Source organism: Siphateles boraxobius, unplaced genomic scaffold (assembly GCF_051911475.1).
Source record: "Siphateles boraxobius isolate OS27281-9 unplaced genomic scaffold, OSU_SipBor_1 3, whole genome shotgun sequence".
In the NCBI taxonomy this organism is placed as follows: Eukaryota; Metazoa; Chordata; class Actinopteri; order Cypriniformes; family Leuciscidae; genus Siphateles; species Siphateles boraxobius.
In genome coordinates this window covers 16,615,288-16,634,190 of record NW_027508919.1, presented here as the reverse complement: position 1 = coordinate 16,634,190, position 18,903 = coordinate 16,615,288, and the positions used below count along the sequence as shown (strand labels likewise).

The 18,903-nt window shown below is 41.8% G+C and overlaps 1 protein-coding gene across 6 annotated transcripts in view; it reads right to left on the bottom strand.

The window, feature by feature from the left end:
- ablim3 (actin binding LIM protein family, member 3) overlaps positions 1–3,504 on the bottom strand; it is a 66,339-nt gene extending 62,835 nt beyond the window's left edge. For 4 of the 6 annotated variants that reach the window (XR_013210376.1, XR_013210377.1, XR_013210378.1 and 1 more), the window contains exon 1: positions 2,918–3,504. Coding sequence is in view for 1 of the 6 variants with exons in the window: in XM_077248018.1 (XP_077104133.1) it covers positions 2,918–2,930 (13 nt within the window). In the remaining 5 variants the exon portion in view is untranslated. The remainder of the gene's footprint in view (positions 1–2,917) is intronic. The other 2 variants (XR_013210380.1, XR_013210379.1) reach the window with 2 other exon arrangements.
- Positions 3,505–18,903: the final 15,399 nt, after the last annotated feature.

Here is an 18,903-nt window from a genome sequence, read left to right as displayed (position 1 = left end):
TGACGCTGAACCGGACTGCACTCCAGATGGAATGAGAGTGTGTTTACGGTGCCATAGTGGGTCTACGTCTGCTGACACACAAGCTCAGATCAAATCAACTCCCAGGTAGAGCTAATGCATTATGCAGATATATAGCATCAAGGCAGATGCATAGTGCATGAAGTTTTATCAGGGGAGCCACCATTATAACTGGGCAATTTTTAAGTTCGTAACCTCCACTTTTTTGGAAATAATCATTTGATTTAAAAAAATTCATCCAAACAACCAAATGTTAACTGGGCGCTACTCTAGTACCCTATACTCTTAAAAATAGAGTATGGGGGGTGGGGGGTGGATGGTTACAACAATGCCATAAAAGAACCATTTTGGGTTCTCCAAAGAACCTTTTAGTGAACCATTTTTAAAATAAAGACTTTTTCTAGTATTAATAACCTTTTTGAGTAAAAAAGTTCTTCATGGAACACTGCATTCCAATTAACAACCTAAAATAATTAAAAAACATTATTACTGAGGGCTACTAAGCAAACTTTACAAGTCAATCCTGCATATCATTTATAGGCATTTTTTTGTGATGAATAGAGGGCTTTGTTATAATGACAGTAAATTAATCCAATGTTTTCTTTTATGAGCAGATAACACATAATAAACTTATTCTATATGCTAATATCATGACAGTTAATTAAATTGCTTCTGTTTGTTCCTAATATTGATTCATGCTCATTTTATTATCAACAGAAAGAAGTGCATGAATTTTTTTTTCAGATGGCTGTAAAGGCTAAAAATGGTGCTGTGGTTACAGATAACTGTTGGTGTTTACGAGGTCTGAACACTGAAGGGCAAACTGGGTTCCACCTCATTTCTCTCCACAGGGCAGGCATGACAGGACAGTGGAGACAGAGGCACTTCTGTAAATGTGTGTGCTAGCGTGTGATTGATGTGAGGGATGCTGAGTCGCGAATGCTGACACAGGAGGAGCAGGGTAGGACAACTTCAGGGACCTTAGGCTGGACTCACATTCACATTCATTGGCAGATTGGTACATCACTTAAACAATATTAAAGAGCCAGGATTTTATGGTCACCCTACTCTCCTTTTCTAATCCTTCCTACGCCCTTCCTAATAAACAATCACTATCTATTACTTACTAATCTTTAAGGCACAGAAATCTTTGATATTCACTCTGCTGAAGGCAGGAGAATCAAACAGGAGAACAAAGAGAAAGAAAGACAGAAAGCACAGGGAATGGAGAACAGATTGAGGGAGCATTCCGCTACTCACTTGTCTGTCTATTCTCTCAGTGGTGCAGAAAATAGAGGGCAGTTGATAATGGCAGTTGACCATAAGAAACGCAGGGCGCAGCAAATGAAGAGAGACCAAGTGACCTCTGTGTAATTGCTCGGCATTTTCACTGGCTTAAGGCTATCATGCCCAATGTAGTGTTCAACACGCCATTGTGCATGGTTACTGCTCCATTCAAATGTCATGTGTCTGCATGAGTGACTATATCAGGTAAGTTTTAGACTTGATGTCAGTAGGGACTTTCTACTTAAAAAAAAAAAAAGCATGTCTATTTGTAAAGTAAAAAATGTTCGATTATGTCATGAGCTTTACGTGAATGTTCAGCAAAACACTCCAGGTCTCTTGTGGACCAGGCATGCCTGTTCATTTGTTGGTGGCTCTCCAGCTAGCCCTTTTTTGCCATGAGACACAGCTCGGCCACTGCACTCATTCCCTTGCCATCTGTCTGCATTTTAAAACACTCACTCTCCATACGGTAACACGCTGGTAGCAGCCCCAACCCCAGCTGACAGGCAAAATGCTTTGAAAGAATGATTAAGGCAAGCTCAATTGGCTGATGTGACATTGTTTTATCAGAGTGAGCTGGTGCTGTGAACTGTGTCCTGAACTAAGGGGTGGATTAGTTCAGAGAGTGGGACACACGTGGGCAAAGCTTGTCTGTCCGCTCATCAGCAGAAAATGCAATTTAAAGGTTTGCTGCAAGAATGCAAACCATTTCTAATCACAGAACAGCAAGGCATTTGCCAAGTACGCATAAACAAACAGTAAAACAGCTCTGTTTTTTAAAGTTCTGCTGAACTTTTCTCATAAAAGGATCATTATGAGATGTAGCGGTCATGCCCTTGCAGCATCAGCTGACTGAAGCACAAGCCTCAAAGGAGAGCTGGTCACCAACATGATCTTGCACTGGCCACCTCTCTGTTTTATATTCTCTGTTGGTGTGTGTCTTTTCATATAACAGATTTATACAGCATGTAATCAGACATCATGATTTCATTAATGCTTTTATGATTGGATGAGAGCTAAATTAATGACACTAAGCATATCTGACTGGCACCAAACTGGACCCACTGGTCACCAGAGTGTGTCTAAGTTTTCATAACATCCTTTCACAAGACATTTGATCTCCAAATTGGCATATTGTGTCAGGATCATTTTCAACAGCTTTTTCAGTTCGGTTCAGCTTGTGCAAAACGGTCAAACATCTAGTTGAAATATCAACTTCTGGACAATTTATTTGATGACCAAAGTCAGTTTTGAAGGAATAACAGTCCTACTCACCAATCCTGAGCACAAGACTCATTTGTAACTGAATAATAATAAAAAATATTATAATTATTATTGTTATTGGTAAAATGGCATTATATTGATAAGAAGAATAAATAAAGAATTATTACTAATAGCCTATTATTATATTTTTATATTGTTATTACAATTATTATCATTATTTCAAATACCTGATTCGTTGAGAATGTATTTTTGGGACATGCCAGGAGCAAGAGGTCAAACGCTTGAATAAGACACCAGAATAATACTAACTGCTCTAATTTTACAAGGTCAAGATAAAGTTGAAATCTTTGCAATTAGACCAAGGTAACAATGGCAAGAATTTACTCACCACTCGTATTCATGATGCTGAGACAATAATCCAAGAGTAAATTTTAATATCCAGACAACAGCAGTCGCCTATTGTTCAACCGATAAAATCCAGTTATCGAGCCTCAGCTTGTAGTCAGAGTCGAACCGTTAGAGTGGGATAAAAACTCGAGGAATAATTAATACAAATTGTAAAGCTCCCAATGTGATTCACGGATCAGGGGGGCAGTGATCAATTGGTTAATAATGGGAACGGTGGACTTAAAGTAGCCAACTGGACCCCGTGAGTGCAGGGAGGACGACCGACCTGAAATAAAGCGGAATGTTGCCTAGTCACATTCCATGATCTGCTGCCGTTTCTCGAGTATAGCCTGAGATAGTGCTGAGCAGTGTAGCGTACAGTGGACGAGGCGCTGTCACTGTACTCTCGCGCTCTCATCTATGGAAGCGCGCGCCGGGGTGACGTCAGGCAAGCGAGCGCAGAGCAGCGTGTTTCCTCACACCCATCTTCACTGCAAGCGCGCGCAGCTCTGTAAAACAGATTTGTTGATTGCAATGGCAGCGCTCTGTTTTAGCCGCTTGCAGCGAAATTGAGGTGTGAGGTCATGCAGGGGGAAAGTTGAAGTGCAGGGTGGGTTTTCACAGATTACGGCATTTACTGTATATGGATGTATAGCGCCCTCTTATGCAGAGTTAGAAAAAACACAATGTAAATAGGCTACAGTAGACAAATTGGATCTATTTAGTAACCTGCCCGCCAACAAAAGCTTCTTACTATGACAATAATTAGCCCGTTTGCTGCCGAATTATGTTCCAGAGAAAGACAAATGACCACGCTATAAATGTAAATGATAATCAATTTTAGTTTGACGTGATGACAAACTGGTGAAGGCCTAGATATTTCAACATTGTTAACTGTTGTTAATTGTAAACCATTGACAACGTGTTTTCAATTAGGCTAACTATATATTTTCTTCTCGGCAATTATGGTGAAATTATTATTATTATTATTATTATTATTATTATTATTATTATTATTATTATTAATTTATGAGTTGTGTATGGGTTTTTTAGAGCAAAAACTGACTAGACTACCCTGAGAAATATTTACTGGAGACTTACTAAATGTTTTATAAAGAAACAAATAAAATAAAGATGGCTAAAATACTGATTCCTGAGTTTTTCTTCACATTGGCATTTGTTATTAAAGTCATTTCAAATCAAGGTCAGTGAAGAAAACCTCTTTCCTGGCATTTATTTTACTCTTGGTGTACACTAGTAGTCACTCTTTCATCACTTTATGTCTCGCTCATTGCACAACCTCACTAATCAACCCAGTATTCATTCCTTTCTGAAAGAAAAATAAATTCACTCTGAATATACTGTAGCCGACAAAGAGATAAAAAGAAGCATGACTAACTTTACACCAGTGCTATTTAGAAAAAGTATCAATCACATTCACAAGTTCCCCGTTTGTTGAACACAATACAAACTCATAGACCCATAGAACTGCACCTTGGCAAATCTTATTTTTTCCTCCATTATTATTCTGTATTCAAAAAAGCCCTGACCTATGTGGAGGCAGACAGGCGTTTGGATCAAACAGGAAGTCTCTTATTTGCAGATCGTTCTCTTTTGTGTGTCCTAACCTAATGTGTGTTACGAGTATTTTACTGACATGTGTGTATACAAAAACAAGTGCCAAGAGGAAACTGCACAATGGAGGGATGTGACAGGCGCCTCGCACACTCTACATTTCTTCCTCTCTCAGTCTGTCTTTCTAACTCCAGACGCTCTCTCTGCCTCGCTCCTCTCTTTGCCTGACCATGCATTGCTCTCTGTCTGACAGTCAGATATTTTGACAGGGCCAGAAGGTTAGTGTCTGAGACAGACAGTGTAAGCAGTCAGCGTTGTTCTGCCTGTCATCGCATCAGCACTTCTTCGCTCCCCTCCTATCTGTATAAAAGGAGTACTTCCTATGTTGTGTAGGGTATGGACCAATCAGACACATACTATTTATTCATTATATACAAAGGTTTATGAAACTCCTCACACAGCCCAAATGAACAAACACAAGTGAAAGAAACAGTGTCATGTTACAGGGCATGATAAGGAGATTTTACGACCTCCGAGGAATGTGGCCACATACTCAAGAGAGAGACTATGAAACAGAAACCCTCTTTAAAACAGACTTTGCTGCGTTAATCATAGACTAACTGATCTATAAATGAACATGCATAAAACTGTGAAAGAAACAGTGTAAATGGTTTACTGTCTCGTGTACTATTAGGTATATATTATGGTATGTATCCTGGTATACAACCAACTAACGATCAATGTAACCTCACCTGTATAATGCCTCCTACCTAAATAATCCTCATTTAATGACTCACACTTTGATGTACATCACCTTCTTCTAGAATGCAGTGTGGATGTGTTATAGCTATTTTAGCATTAATGAAGGTATAATCATATTATGGGACAAAGATCCGTAAATCAACTAAGAGCCACTTTCCCTCTCAGACATGTCCCCTTTCTGATTGGTCGAGTTCAACCCTTAGGGGAGGATCTTCTCCAGGCCTTATTAGAGACAGTCCACATGTGACCTCCCTCTCTTAGTTCTTTCATCCAGCCGGAACACTGTTCTGGTGTTACTGGGGAACCCCCTTCCCCCTCCACGGGGGCCCCAGGGCCCAGCAGGCCTCGATTCCAACCAGATATGGGCTCAGGCAGGAGAGAGATGACTCTCTCACAAAGAACCAAGGACAATCTCAAGAGTTTAGGAACAAAGACTCCAACCAACAACGACTCCAATCACCCATCCTTCCGACTTCCTCACTTCTCCTGGGTGCTCGGCGTGGCCTCAACAGAGTCCCAGGCCTTCACCAAACCAGTCATGTGTTCCTGGAGAAAGAGAACGCTCAACCAACTTCCACTTGACACTGCCGTAACCATCAACGACTCCAATTTTCAACAACTTCAAGAATTGTTCCCATTACAAATGCAAGTATTCAATTCAATGAAATGTGAAAATGAAATTCTGATGGTTCTTCTCATAGACCCTCTTCCGGTTTCCAATTTCATCCTATCACTAACCTATTTATGTATTCATGTGTGTATGTTGTTTAGTTTATTTATATTCATATAAATATCTATATTTAGTTAATAAAACTTGTACATAATATGTATTTGGTTCTGTTTTGTTTGCAATACAAGTCACTTTACGATCACGGTTTTTGCTACTGGCTCAAAGTACTGTACAGGCGAAGAAATAATTATTCTTCGGTGGCCATGGAAGATACCCTTTATTAGAATAAATTAATAATCAAAAGAGTTCGTTGGAAGAACTGATTAATTGATTGTAATATTAATTCAGCCACATCAAGTTAATCCAATTAACTGACCCAAATATTTATAATTAATAATAACAAGATATTATTGATTATTAATATTTCCAAAAAGCTGAGTTCCTTACATATATGGTGGAGAATTTTAAGGCATCATATTAAACATTGTATGCAAGCAGACAGTAATCAATCATATGTTGTCCCATAAGTTTTATTAACATCTCATACATGCACGTACAAGTTTCTGAGTAAATCAGCAAAACTATAGCTTGAATATGCCTTCCTACGAATGGCAGAAAGTTCACAAATGCTATAATGCATATTTAAATCGTACGATAAGAAACTCCTGATATTAGCGAAGAAAGCCTAATTTCAGATATAAATCGAGCATAAGCCTTCTCTGATGAAGAAATCTCAGATTAGCCGCGCGCATAAATGGTACCAGAACTAATTAACCTGATATGGACGAAGAAATCTCCATTTTCAGCATTTTTGAATGTGATCTGAGCGATGTTCCTCAATCACCGATTAAGGCCTTATTATGCGTTACGTCATTGTATTCATATTAAACCGCTGAAGCGCTCATATGAAACAATCGCGTCGAATTAGTGGTATAAATTCTAGCTTAGCTAACTAGTAATTTGCCATTGTCTGTGAAAGAATGGTGCTGTTTTGATTTGTTAAAAAGAGTCACTCACACGCAACGTCGTGTCTAAGCGAGAGACTCAGTGCAAACTGTCAGCACAGCTCGACCGCTGCTCCGGCCGATCTGTGTTGTTGGTTGGCATTGCGTCCGGAACGCGAGCAGGCGTTCCTATCTAGTTTTTCTGACAACAGCACCAATCTCACAGACCCTCGTGTAAACAAGCGACGGTTGTAGCCAATAGCTCCCTCAATCCTAACTTACACGCATGACTTACAAGTAAAACCCTCTACCTCGAGTGATAGTTTTAGCACCGCCTAAAAACTTAGACACGTTAGAGCGTAAAGTGTAACCTTAAACCAAAGACTATAGATTTTGCGTGATTTGAACTGAGTGATTTGAACACGAGTAATGAGAGTCAAAGCTCTTCGAGGCTTTGAATCAAAGGAGTCAACTGAGTCACAAATGATTCTTTGTTTGAAGCGCCCTCGCTGGCGACCCCTGCTGGTCAAAACAGTGGAAGTGTAGCGGAAACTCAAATCAACGGAACACCTTTTACAAACCAATCGCAAAGGTTTTATCAAAAGGTGTAATCAGGTAATGGCAATCCGCGAGCTACCTAATATCGTTTAATATGAGGTGTCTTTCAAGGCATAATATCTTAGTAAACCGTAGGGCTCGTTTTATGAAAGCTTGACTTGAAAGTCAATCAGACCCTTTATCAAATGCGTCATTAAATGTGTACGAATCTATAAAGTGATACGAGATCACATAGAGACCAGATACACAATGGTTCACGAACCGTTGAAATTTAAAAAATTTCGAAACAGCTATGGCGCGTAACGAAGCCCAGTTTAATAAAATCACGTGACCTTACCAGTGATACACTCCGAATGATTTGAGACGAATGATTCACCCTGGTGTCAGAGCTTCACGAAGCACGTCTCATAAGAGGGTTAAACCACCCTCTTCTCTCTCTCTTTCTCTCTCTCGACCCCTTCCTCTTGGTTTCACTTTCAGATTGAAACCCAGATACTTTGGGTTTTTATTTGTGTTTCTTTTATTTTTACTTAAATCTACCCCTATTTTATTTTGTGTATTTACACCTGTTGAGCCTGAATAGTCCTATTCAGTTATATTGAATTTAATTAAATTGGGAATTTACTTAAATCAATTTGCTTAGTCAAGTTCCCCTCTAGTTACCAGAGCTATGAGAACACACAATGTTTACATACATTTTTTTATTTTTATTTTATTTTATTTCAATTTAGTTATTTACGTTTGTTTCAGCCTGAATTCTTATATTCAGCTAAAGAAAAAAAGAAGGGCTTAACTAAATTTGAAATTTAATTAAATTACTTGATACGCTTCCCTTTCCTTTTAGTTTTCTTAGAGCTATAAGGACGTTCTAACTTTACCTTTACCTTATTTTAGATCACTAGTCACTATCCTCATCTTCTCTCTCTCTATAGGATTACAATATCTAGCGACTGTTGTTTCCATAGCGAGTTACACAGGTCATTAATATCCTACTTCCTGTCTGTGTTTTACCCATCCTCACTCCTTAGCACCAAGCTAAGTACATGAAGTACGGCTAAACACAAACGCACAGTAGGCCCCAGACAGAACTGGAAACACTTCCCATTGTTTCTTCTTCTTCTTTTGGACCTTGAGATGTCTGATGTGTCCCTGGTAGCTTAGTCTAACAGTAGCATAACCCATAAGTGACTCCTGTTTACCTATGTCTCCTAGCTAAACCTAAATAGGTAAAACACTCCTTTCTTCCTCTTCTTTTCTGGTTTCATCCCATTGTTTTATTTTGGTTTTGCTCTATCTGTTACTCTCGTAGCACAACATGTGAGAAGAACCATCAGCATTTTTGAGTAATAGGTTATGACATGTAAGAGCCCAGTCATCAGTCGATGCTGCTTAAAGCACGTCAACTAAGATACTCAAAACTTTTTTTTTTGTTGTGTGTGCTCACCAACACTAAATTCTAGCTGCTCCACGTAGCCATTCTCCCACACAGATAGCTCACCACCTCTGTAGAAACTTGCATTTGCCTTTGCCATTTCTCTCTCGTGTTCCCACAAGTGTTCCAGTAGGCCTCAGACACCCAGCCCTGCCACCAGGACCACCTGAAGACCCGGCAGAGCAGTGTCATGGACATCCTTCAGCCTGAAGCAGGCAACGACCTGCCACGGCAGAGGAAGGAACAGTTAGGCAACAATGAAAGCAGACGTCTGACACCCAGCCTGAGCCACCAAGAGCTGACCAGCATTATCTTCTCCTTGGCCATGCTCCCGCAGGCCTCAAACAGGAGGTAAATGAACTAACGCTGCCAGCCACAGGACTCCACAGAGAACGAACCCTGCTCAACGGGAGAAGGCACAGGACAGATGCAAGGACCCTGACAGAGCAGAGCAACTGAAAGAGATCATCAGTTTTCAGGCGGACGACAGCTCTGAGCACCTGCAAACCGACGGGTAAAGAACTGTTTCACTCAAAGAACTTAAAGAAATGGTTGAACTCAAAGAGAGCTAAAGCCATCAATGTGCAGCGGAAGTCCGAACACTGACTTAGCGATGCTGTAACATTATTGACGCACTCCATGTGGTCCAAAGAGAGCTGCAACAGTCCAACCCACTGCAAATGGACCACACAAGAAAGATGGACCCTGCTGACCTTCACATTAGCAGCGTAAGCTTCCCCAGCCCTGCACAAAGGGGGGGAGGAGCCAAAGCCCTCGGCTTAACACTTCACCAGACAGTGTCCTGAGAGCCCCTGCAGCTGCAGGAGGAAAAGGTAACTCAGACAATCCCTGAAATGGCACATGAAGTGACACTCAACAATCTCAAGTGAAAGGTCAGAGACATCCCTGCCAATCCACGAGACATTGATTTTCACCTGCAGTCTGCACCTGCAGCCGGTGTGGCACACCGAGACAGACTCCATCTGATCTAGACACATCCAGCCCAGCTGGGCCCTGCCCAAACACCAAGCAGGACAGACCTAGAAGGGCCTGTGCTACCACCACCGACTCCGAACGAGTTTTCTGTGGAACTTACAACGAACCTGTGACGGAGGAGGACACCAGCTTCAAGAAACTTTTCCTCCAAAACCAGTTAGTCACCATATTTTCACCTGCCCCCACGCAATGCCCACTCAACGATGCATGACCTGATGCAGAAGGCCTCTAACACAGAAGGCCTCCCCAGAAAAGGTTCCTAAGACCCCATTGATTCTGAACTGCAAAGCCAGAAGGCACACAGCATGAAAACAATGCAAGACTCTGCTAAAAAGTCCCTGGTCAACATAGGACATAAAACTTTTAAAGTAGATGAAAATGTGTGCTCAAAGAGCAGCAAGACTCTGCATTAGTAAAAGTAGAATTTTACTGATATAAAGAAAATCTTGAATGGACGTGTAAGCCTCACCTGCCAACAGACTATGCACGACTCTTTTGAAACAAACATTTGCTACATGCTGGTTGAATTGGCACTGCTACACATTAGTTTCCATGACAATGAAGGGTTACAGGAAACACTAGCTCCAAATAGGGCATACCTTGACGCCATAGTGTAGGAAAACCACCTGAGTTTTAAACTACTGTTAACCTACAGGCGTGCATTTAACCATTGCGGTCCAACTGGAACACAACATGCGATACGCATTTTGATCACTGGTTGCTGGCTTGTCTAAATGCAGATAAAACGATGGCGGGAATTGACATCTCTACTGTAAGTGAAAGAGTCTTAGATTTCCAACTGGTATCAGTAAGTTCAGCATTAAAGCGTAAGTCTGTTTGACAAAGGAATCTCATCTCAGCAGCTTGTAAACTGTACCGATATCTATCCTGCTTTGGTTAAAGAAATCCAAATTGCAGTATTGCTAAACCTGTTTCTGACAAAGAAAGCTCAGGACAGTGTTATATATATACGTAGACCTGGGTGATGCTCCCCTTTCTACAATGTAAAGGCCTTACATGATTTCCGTTATACGAGAGTAGATGTTAAAACTTCATGCTGATTTGTACTCGGCTTTCGCCAAGATAATCACCAACTAAGACGTAGCTTTACAGTAACCTATGCTTCTCCATCCATTTACGCTTCTTTCCATCTAGTGACGTGAATCTTCTGTCTGGTGTTAATACAGTGTATTGCGCGTCAGCACACACAACGGCTGCAACCACAGTGCGGTCCCCCATAACAACCCTCTGGATTGAGCGGAGTAGGGAACATCTCTAGGGTCTTCAAGTGGGCACCTTCCGTCCTCAGTGTTTCGTCGACTAGCCCACGACACCTCAAGAGGGCTCGACAGTGACTCTGGCGTCCCAGAGTCACCCCCCTCCGTCCCCCACTCAACTCAGCCCAGCTTACTGACCTCTACTTCCCTCTTGCTGCTGAGACCTAACCACAATCTCACAATCTCTCCGCAACCCAACCATACGCGCCAACCCGTTTGACTAAGGCTGTCGAGCCCCACTGGTGCGTTAATATGCAGTTTCAGTGGCAACGGTTCCGTTTGGCATACCACCTACCACAAAACACAATATCTGCCCAACCACCCGTCATTCACGCAATATATACAGGAACGTAATGACTGTAAATACTATACAACCTATACAAATAAACCAACAGTTGCTGCTGAGACCTAACCACAATCTCACAATCTCTCCGCAACCCAACCATACGCGCCAACCCGTTTGACTAAGGCTGTCGAGCCCCACTGGTGCGTTAATATGCAGTTTCAGTGGCAACGGTTCCGTATGGCATACCACCTACCGCAAAACACAATATCTGCCCAACCACCCGTCATTCACGCAATATACACAGGAACGTAATGACTGTAAATACTATACAACCTATACAAATAAACCAACAGACCTTTCAAGTTTTCAAGAATTCTACGAAACCGTAGCATGGCGGCCTGTACACAGCCAGCTAGAATCTTTCCGTCTCAACCACAGCCAGTTGCTGCTCCTTTCTGCTGCTTCAGATAAGTTCTTTACTGTACGACGCAACTCTTGGCCACTGAATCCGACGTCTCTGAGGAACCGGGTTGTAGAGTGTGCCACAAAACCACGACAACCCACTTCCACTGGATAAACCTGGACTCTCCATCCTCGCTGTTCTGCTTCAGTGGCCAGATGAGCATACCGCAGTTTCTTCCTCTCATATGCCTCATCTACCGCATCCTCCCATGGCACTGTTAACTCTATCAGTTGAACAATGCGTGCTGATCCAGACCACAAAACAATATCTGGCCGTAGGTTAGTGGTGGCAATCTCAGGTGGAAAAATAAGCCGTTGATCAAGATCAACCAGCATCTTCCAGTCCCTAGCAGCTTCCAGTTGTCCTGGGCGAAAATTGGTGTTAGCACCTTTTCTTGGTGGTTGCTCGCCTGGGCGGAGGAATATTGTCTTCTGCGTGTAATGTTTTGCTAGAACAGGCGGCAATTTATTGGTCATACTACGCTTGCCTTCCAATGCTAAAGCCAAACATCGCAATACTTGGTCATGGCGCCAAGTAAACCGACCCTGGCTAAGAGCCACCTTACATCCTGTCAAAATGTGCCTTAATGTGGCAGGTGATGAACACAAAGGACAAGATGGATCCTCTCCTACCCAGAGGTTTAGGTTCTGCGGTGATGGGAGAACATCATATGTTGACCTAATAAGGAAACTGATCCTACTCTCTTCCATTGACCAAAGGTCTTGCCAGCCCATTTTGCGTTGTTCCACACTCTCCCATCTCATCCACTCTCCCTGCTTGGCCTGGGAAATGGCCTTTATACATCTCATCCTCTCCTCCTGCTTTCGCACCTCGTTGACTACCAGCTTCCTCCTTTGGGCTGGGCCTGCCTTGTGCCATTTAGGAGGAGCTAAACTGAGCCCAAAACCCCCTCTTCCATGCTGTACCTGTCCCACGATATCCCCAATTTGAAGGTCAGCCTTTGCCTCTACTACAGATTTCTTTGCTGACCACTTTCTACCAGTTTTTACCACAGGGGCTGTCTCCCTTACGCATTTGTCACGTGACTCTGCTAAAGTCATTTCCAGTCTGACCTTGGCACACTTAAACTCCTCGGTTAAAGCAGAGACTGGCAGCTGCAATACTCCTTTACTATAAAGTCCCACTCTGCTGAGGCAGCGTGGAACTCCCAACCATTTCCTGATGTATGAACTTAATAACGCTTCCAGCTTATCCACTGTTGTCAAAGAAACCTCATACACAGTCAGTGGCCACAGCAACCTTGGCAGTAGACCAAACTGAAAGCACCAGAGTTTCAGTTTGCCTGGTAGAGCACAGCTGTTTATGCTCTTCAACCCTTCCACTGCTTGTCGTCTAACTTCTCCCACTCGAACTGTGTCCTTTAGATCCCCATCGTACCATCTCCCTAGACTCTTCACTGGCTTCTGAGAAACTGTTGGTATTGCCTCACCATTAATGAAGAATGTTTTATCTACTACCTTGCCTTTAATTATGGAGATGCTCCTTGATTTAGAGGGCTTAAATTGCATTCGTGCCCATTCAATATTATCTGTTAACTTCCCCAATAACCGATTAGTGCAGGCTACCGTTGTAGTCATGGTTGTCATGTCATCCATGTATGCTCTGATTGGTGGTAGTCGCATCCCAGAAGCCAAGCGCTCTCCTCCTACTACCCATTTTGATGCCCTAATGATTACTTCCATTGCCATGGTAAAAGCCAGTGGAGAAATGGTGCATCCTCCCATTATTCCAACCTCTAAGCATTGCCATGTAGTGCTGAATTCTGAATTCTACAAATTATTGTTAGATTGATGTAATTCACCTAAATTTTTAGCTGCATCCACAAGCAGAGAGCTACCTAGTGATCAAAACTGTTCACTCGCTGAAAAGTCAGCATTTATGCATGAGAGGGACGTAACTATATAGGCTTAGACAAGCTTTGACTTACAGCAAATCTATTTCCTTACTCTGTAAACAAATAGAATAAGTTGTGTAAAGTAAAGAGAAGAGTTCCATGAGTAAAATTAGCAAATGCCAAAACACATTAGCATTTTACTGAATGTAACATCAAGTTCTTGAAAGACTTAAAGTATAGGCGCCCCCTTTTAAACCGTTTAAACATTCATAACTCAGTAAAATGTGTAGATATTCTTCAGGTACTGTTGAATTGTTCTGACATGCACTGGTTCCCATGACAACGGCTTGTCACAGGAAGTGCTAACTCGTGACGTCATTTTGTAAACAAACCAGCCTAGGTGGCTAAGCTAACTTAACCTAGCGTACATCCAGCTTAGGCTAAGCTAAGCTAACCTAGCATCAATCCAGCTTAGGCTAAGCTACATAATAACTTCTACAGTTAGCGGTTAGCATCATTTACTTGAAGCCTTAATTACAGCTTTTATGTATACAGCGCAAAGTATTCTAAAATACTTTCTTTAACCCCATTTAGGGTTTCTAATTTTTCTCTTTCCTTACTTTCAATTCTTCTCAGCTGAATTTCACCTTCACTAGTTTAGGCATAGTCCTTGCTGAGCGCTGTAGGCTAAATTTGCAGATGCCCTGTCAATTAAACCCAAGTTTAATTACATGTAAGCTGTGTAGCTAGAGAAGAATTCTTATAGTTATGAGAATTTTCATCAGCATGTTGACTAAACCTTTGGAGGGACACACACGGTGTGGTCTTAAACACGCAACAGCTGTGACCCACTATGGAGTGTTGGTCCAGGCAAATCTAAAGGTTAGTCACTAGTGCTATTGATTACTCTCAATTTCAGAATATTCCGGCTGTTTTGATCACTTACTTAAGTCCTTTTTATTTTTATTTTACTTCGATAATAATAGCAGTCAGCTATTCACTTGTCTATACTGTCATGTATATGATTTATTTCCATTTCTTCTCTTGTTCAAATGTGGTTCCATTTCCCATAGGGCCCAGAAAGGAACCAGAGACACCTTTATTTGTGATTTTGTTTATTTTCAACAAGTGCACTAATTTTTATGACCCTGCCACACAAGTAACTTCAACGATTACTAGGGCATAACTATAGTCCTGAGGATTGATAATAAGCATAATTTGAATAGGAAAGCTGTCCTTTTTCCTCCTATTCTTCACTTCGTCAAGCCGTAGTGAACCACCAGTTAAGTCCAGAGAAATATTTTAGTCATAAGAACCATCTTAAGTCATTTATTTCATCTCGGCTATGCCCTTTCCAGGAAATACTCTCGGAACCACACAAGTCTTAGCCTCCTAACATTCACAGCTAAGATGATAAGGATACAATACACACTTCACTAGCTAGCTACACATGAAATACCTAGCTTTATGCTACATATCTAGCGAACCCATTAAACCGTGGCTCTGAACTTTCTAGGGTCATGCATTAGTCTCTCACCACAGGTGTGCCAAAATGTTGCAGATCCTCTGCTTAACCTGACCTTAACCGGTTAGGAGAACAAAAAGACTGACAAGCCATCTTGAGGAACACTGTTCCACCCATGGCTGCTGACATCCGACGGCACCGGAGCCAACGGAACTGCACCATGAGAGAAGAGGACAAACGACCCATGACCCAAGCCAGAGTTACAGCCACACCGGGGTGATCAAGATTCTCATCTCCTTACCCCACCTTATGGGTATAAAACAGAAGGTAAACAACCTCACATAATAGATCACAGCGTCCCACAAGGAGCGGACCTGTGCCCAAAGCCTTACAGACCAGCTAGACACTGAGGTTCGAACCAGATTCAATGCAGCTGGACTGAGCATGCCCAGGACCAGCACAGAACTGTCACCATGGCAACAACCCAGGTACCAGCCAAGCCCCTTGGAGAAGCCATGGAGGACAGCACCCTCAACCTGCAAACACCACAGGAAGACCACGGCTGTCAACGACAGCATCCTCTTCCATACCCTTCACACCGGTGTCAATCTGAGGCTCCGCAAGGACAGCTGGACGCACCTGCCTCAGAGTTACTGGAGCCGATGACACACGCAAAATAGCTCCCTGCACAGGACTCACCCGAGGAGTCCTGTAAGGTACAAGCTTCCGACTCCTTGCCCACCCCAGCTTAGGCAAGCTTGCGTCGGCACCACCATAAGGACAGAACAACACTTCAATCCTTCAGACCTCTCGTGACTGAGAGGCTAACAACCACCTTCTGACCTCCGGCCACCAGCACCGTGTCAGCTTGAAAACCTCTCTATGCTACATAGAGGCCTAACCACTTCCTCCAACCACAAGGAAACACCTGCCCCAAAACTAATGAACTTCAGAATGTCCCAACACCTGCTGCCTCAACACCTGCTGCAGAGACCTGGACTTGGCTACTGTCCACATCACCAGCCGTGGAACGACCACCGCTCCAGAAGACACGAGCAACCAGAGGCCAACATGGCCTTCCAGCCTTCTATGACAAGTGTGTGTCCGATCTCTCTGCACTTCCAACTTCGCTCGTGGTTGTCCTTGAGGGGGGACAACAACGATCGAGAGGGGGGATCTGTGGAGTATGGACCAATCAGACACATACTATTTATTCATTATATACAAAGGTTTATGAAACTCCTCACACAGCCCAAATGAACAAACACAAGTGAAAGAAACAGTGTCATGTTACAGGGCATGATAAGGAGATTTTACGACCTCCGAGGAATGTGGCCACATACTCAAGAGAGAGACTATGAAACAGAAACCCTCTTTAAAACAGACTTTGCTGCGTTAATCATAGACTAACTGATCTATAAATGAACATGCATAAAACTGTGAAAGAAACAGTGTAAATGGTTTACTGTCTCGTGTACTATTAGGTATATATTATGGTATGTATCCTGGTATACAACCAACTAACGATCAATGTAACCTCACCTGTATAATGCCTCCTACCTAAATAATCCTCATTTAATGACTCACACTTTGATGTACATCACCTTCTTCTAGAATGCAGTGTGGATGTGTTATAGCTATTTTAGCATTAATGAAGGTATAATCATATTATGGGACAAAGATCCGTAAATCAACTAAGAGCCACTTTCCCTCTCAGACATGTCCCCTTTCTGATTGGTCGAGTTCAACCCTTAGGGGAGGATCTTCTCCAGGCCTTATTAGAGACAGTCCACATGTGACCTCCCTCTCTTAGTTCTTTCATCCAGCCGGAACACTGTTCTGGTGTTACTGGGGAACCCCCTTCCCCCTCCACGGGGGCCCCAGGGCCCAGCAGGCCTCGATTCCAACCAGATATGGGCTCAGGCAGGAGAGAGATGACTCTCTCACAAAGAACCAAGGACAATCTCAAGAGTTTAGGAACAAAGACTCCAACCAACAACGACTCCAATCACCCATCCTTCCGACTTCCTCACTTCTCCTGGGTGCTCGGCGTGGCCTCAACAGAGTCCCAGGCCTTCACCAAACCAGTCATGTGTTCCTGGAGAAAGAGAACGCTCAACCAACTTCCACTTGACACTGCCGTAACCATCAACGAATCCAATTTTCAACAACTTCAGAATTGTTCCCATTACAAATGCAAGTATTCAATTCAATGAAATGTGAAAATGAAATTCTGATGGTTCTTCTCATAGACCCTCTTCCGGTTTCCAATTTCATCCTATCACTAACCTATTTATGTATTCATGTGTGTATGTTGTTTAGTTTATTTATATTCATATAAATATCTATATTTAGTTAATAAAACTTGTACATAATATGTATTTGGTTCTGTTTTGTTTGCAATACAAGTCACTTTACGATCACGGTTTTTGCTACTGGCTCAAAGTACTGTACAGGCGAAGAAATAATTATTCTTCGGTGGCCATGGAAGATACCCTTTATTAGAATAAATTAATAATCAAAAGAGTTCGTTGGAAGAACTGATTAATTGATTGTAATATTAATTCAGCCACATCAAGTTAATCCAATTAACTGACCCAAATATTTATAATTAATAATAACAAGATATTATTGATTATTAATATTTCCAAAAAGCTGAGTTCCTTACAGTTGTTACATCACATTTCATTTTTTAAGCCTATTCTGATCACCTGTTTGAAAGTCTATGTAGGTCAAATCACTACCAGTTATATGTGTGTGCCATTTATCACATTAAATGATTAAATGTACTGACTCACCATACATAATCAGGGATCATTTAAAAGGTATATTTCATTCACAGATGTTTGTCATATAATTTTATAACCTGCATAGCTTTGGTTTTACAGCCTGCATATCTTTACTGGAGTGTGCGCACAATGCAAGATGTCGTGGGCTGTACTATTAGTAAGGGTATACTGGATTTACTATTGTACTGAAATATGACAGAGTCCACAACAACAGGAAGTAGCTCTTCCTTAGGGCACTGGTACAAAGGGGCACCGGAACGCATTGCCTCCCTGAACTGCCCCCACTGAGAGCTGCCCTGGGGTATATTTACTAGCTAGAGCTTTATTAGCCTTTTATTAGTTTTTGCTACACAAAATGCAGTTTGTATTGAAAGGTATTTTCAAGGATGAGCTCCCCCAAAATTGAAGTTGTATCGTAATGTCGTTCCAAACCTTCTATAAAGAAAAATCTTAAATATGTATATTTTAATTGTTCTTAATGGTATTTTATTTTATTTCTTTTTTATTTATTAGTTTTTTTTTTTAAGCAGGGACAGTGCACATTGATAAGCATTAGTGTAAACAGAATCAGGCGAGGTAGTTGAAATTAAATTCAAAAGTGAACTGAAATGTGAACCAGTTTAAACAGTGAGTCAGAACCAGTTTGTCTAATTCGTAAAGTGGATTTAGTATGATTTGTTGATCAACAGGTTCATTGAAAAGAAAGTTTATGGGTCTCAAATTCAAATCCCTGACACAATTTGAATTTTTGTGTGAACTATTTATTTGGTATGATACTGAATCATGATGTACTGTATACTAAACACAAACTGCCAATTTTTAAGCCGAAAGTGGGCTGTTAGCCTGAACGGCAACCAAATCTCTGAGTCAGTGAGCTGAACTCTGATCAGTCTAATTGGTGATTAAATCATTTTG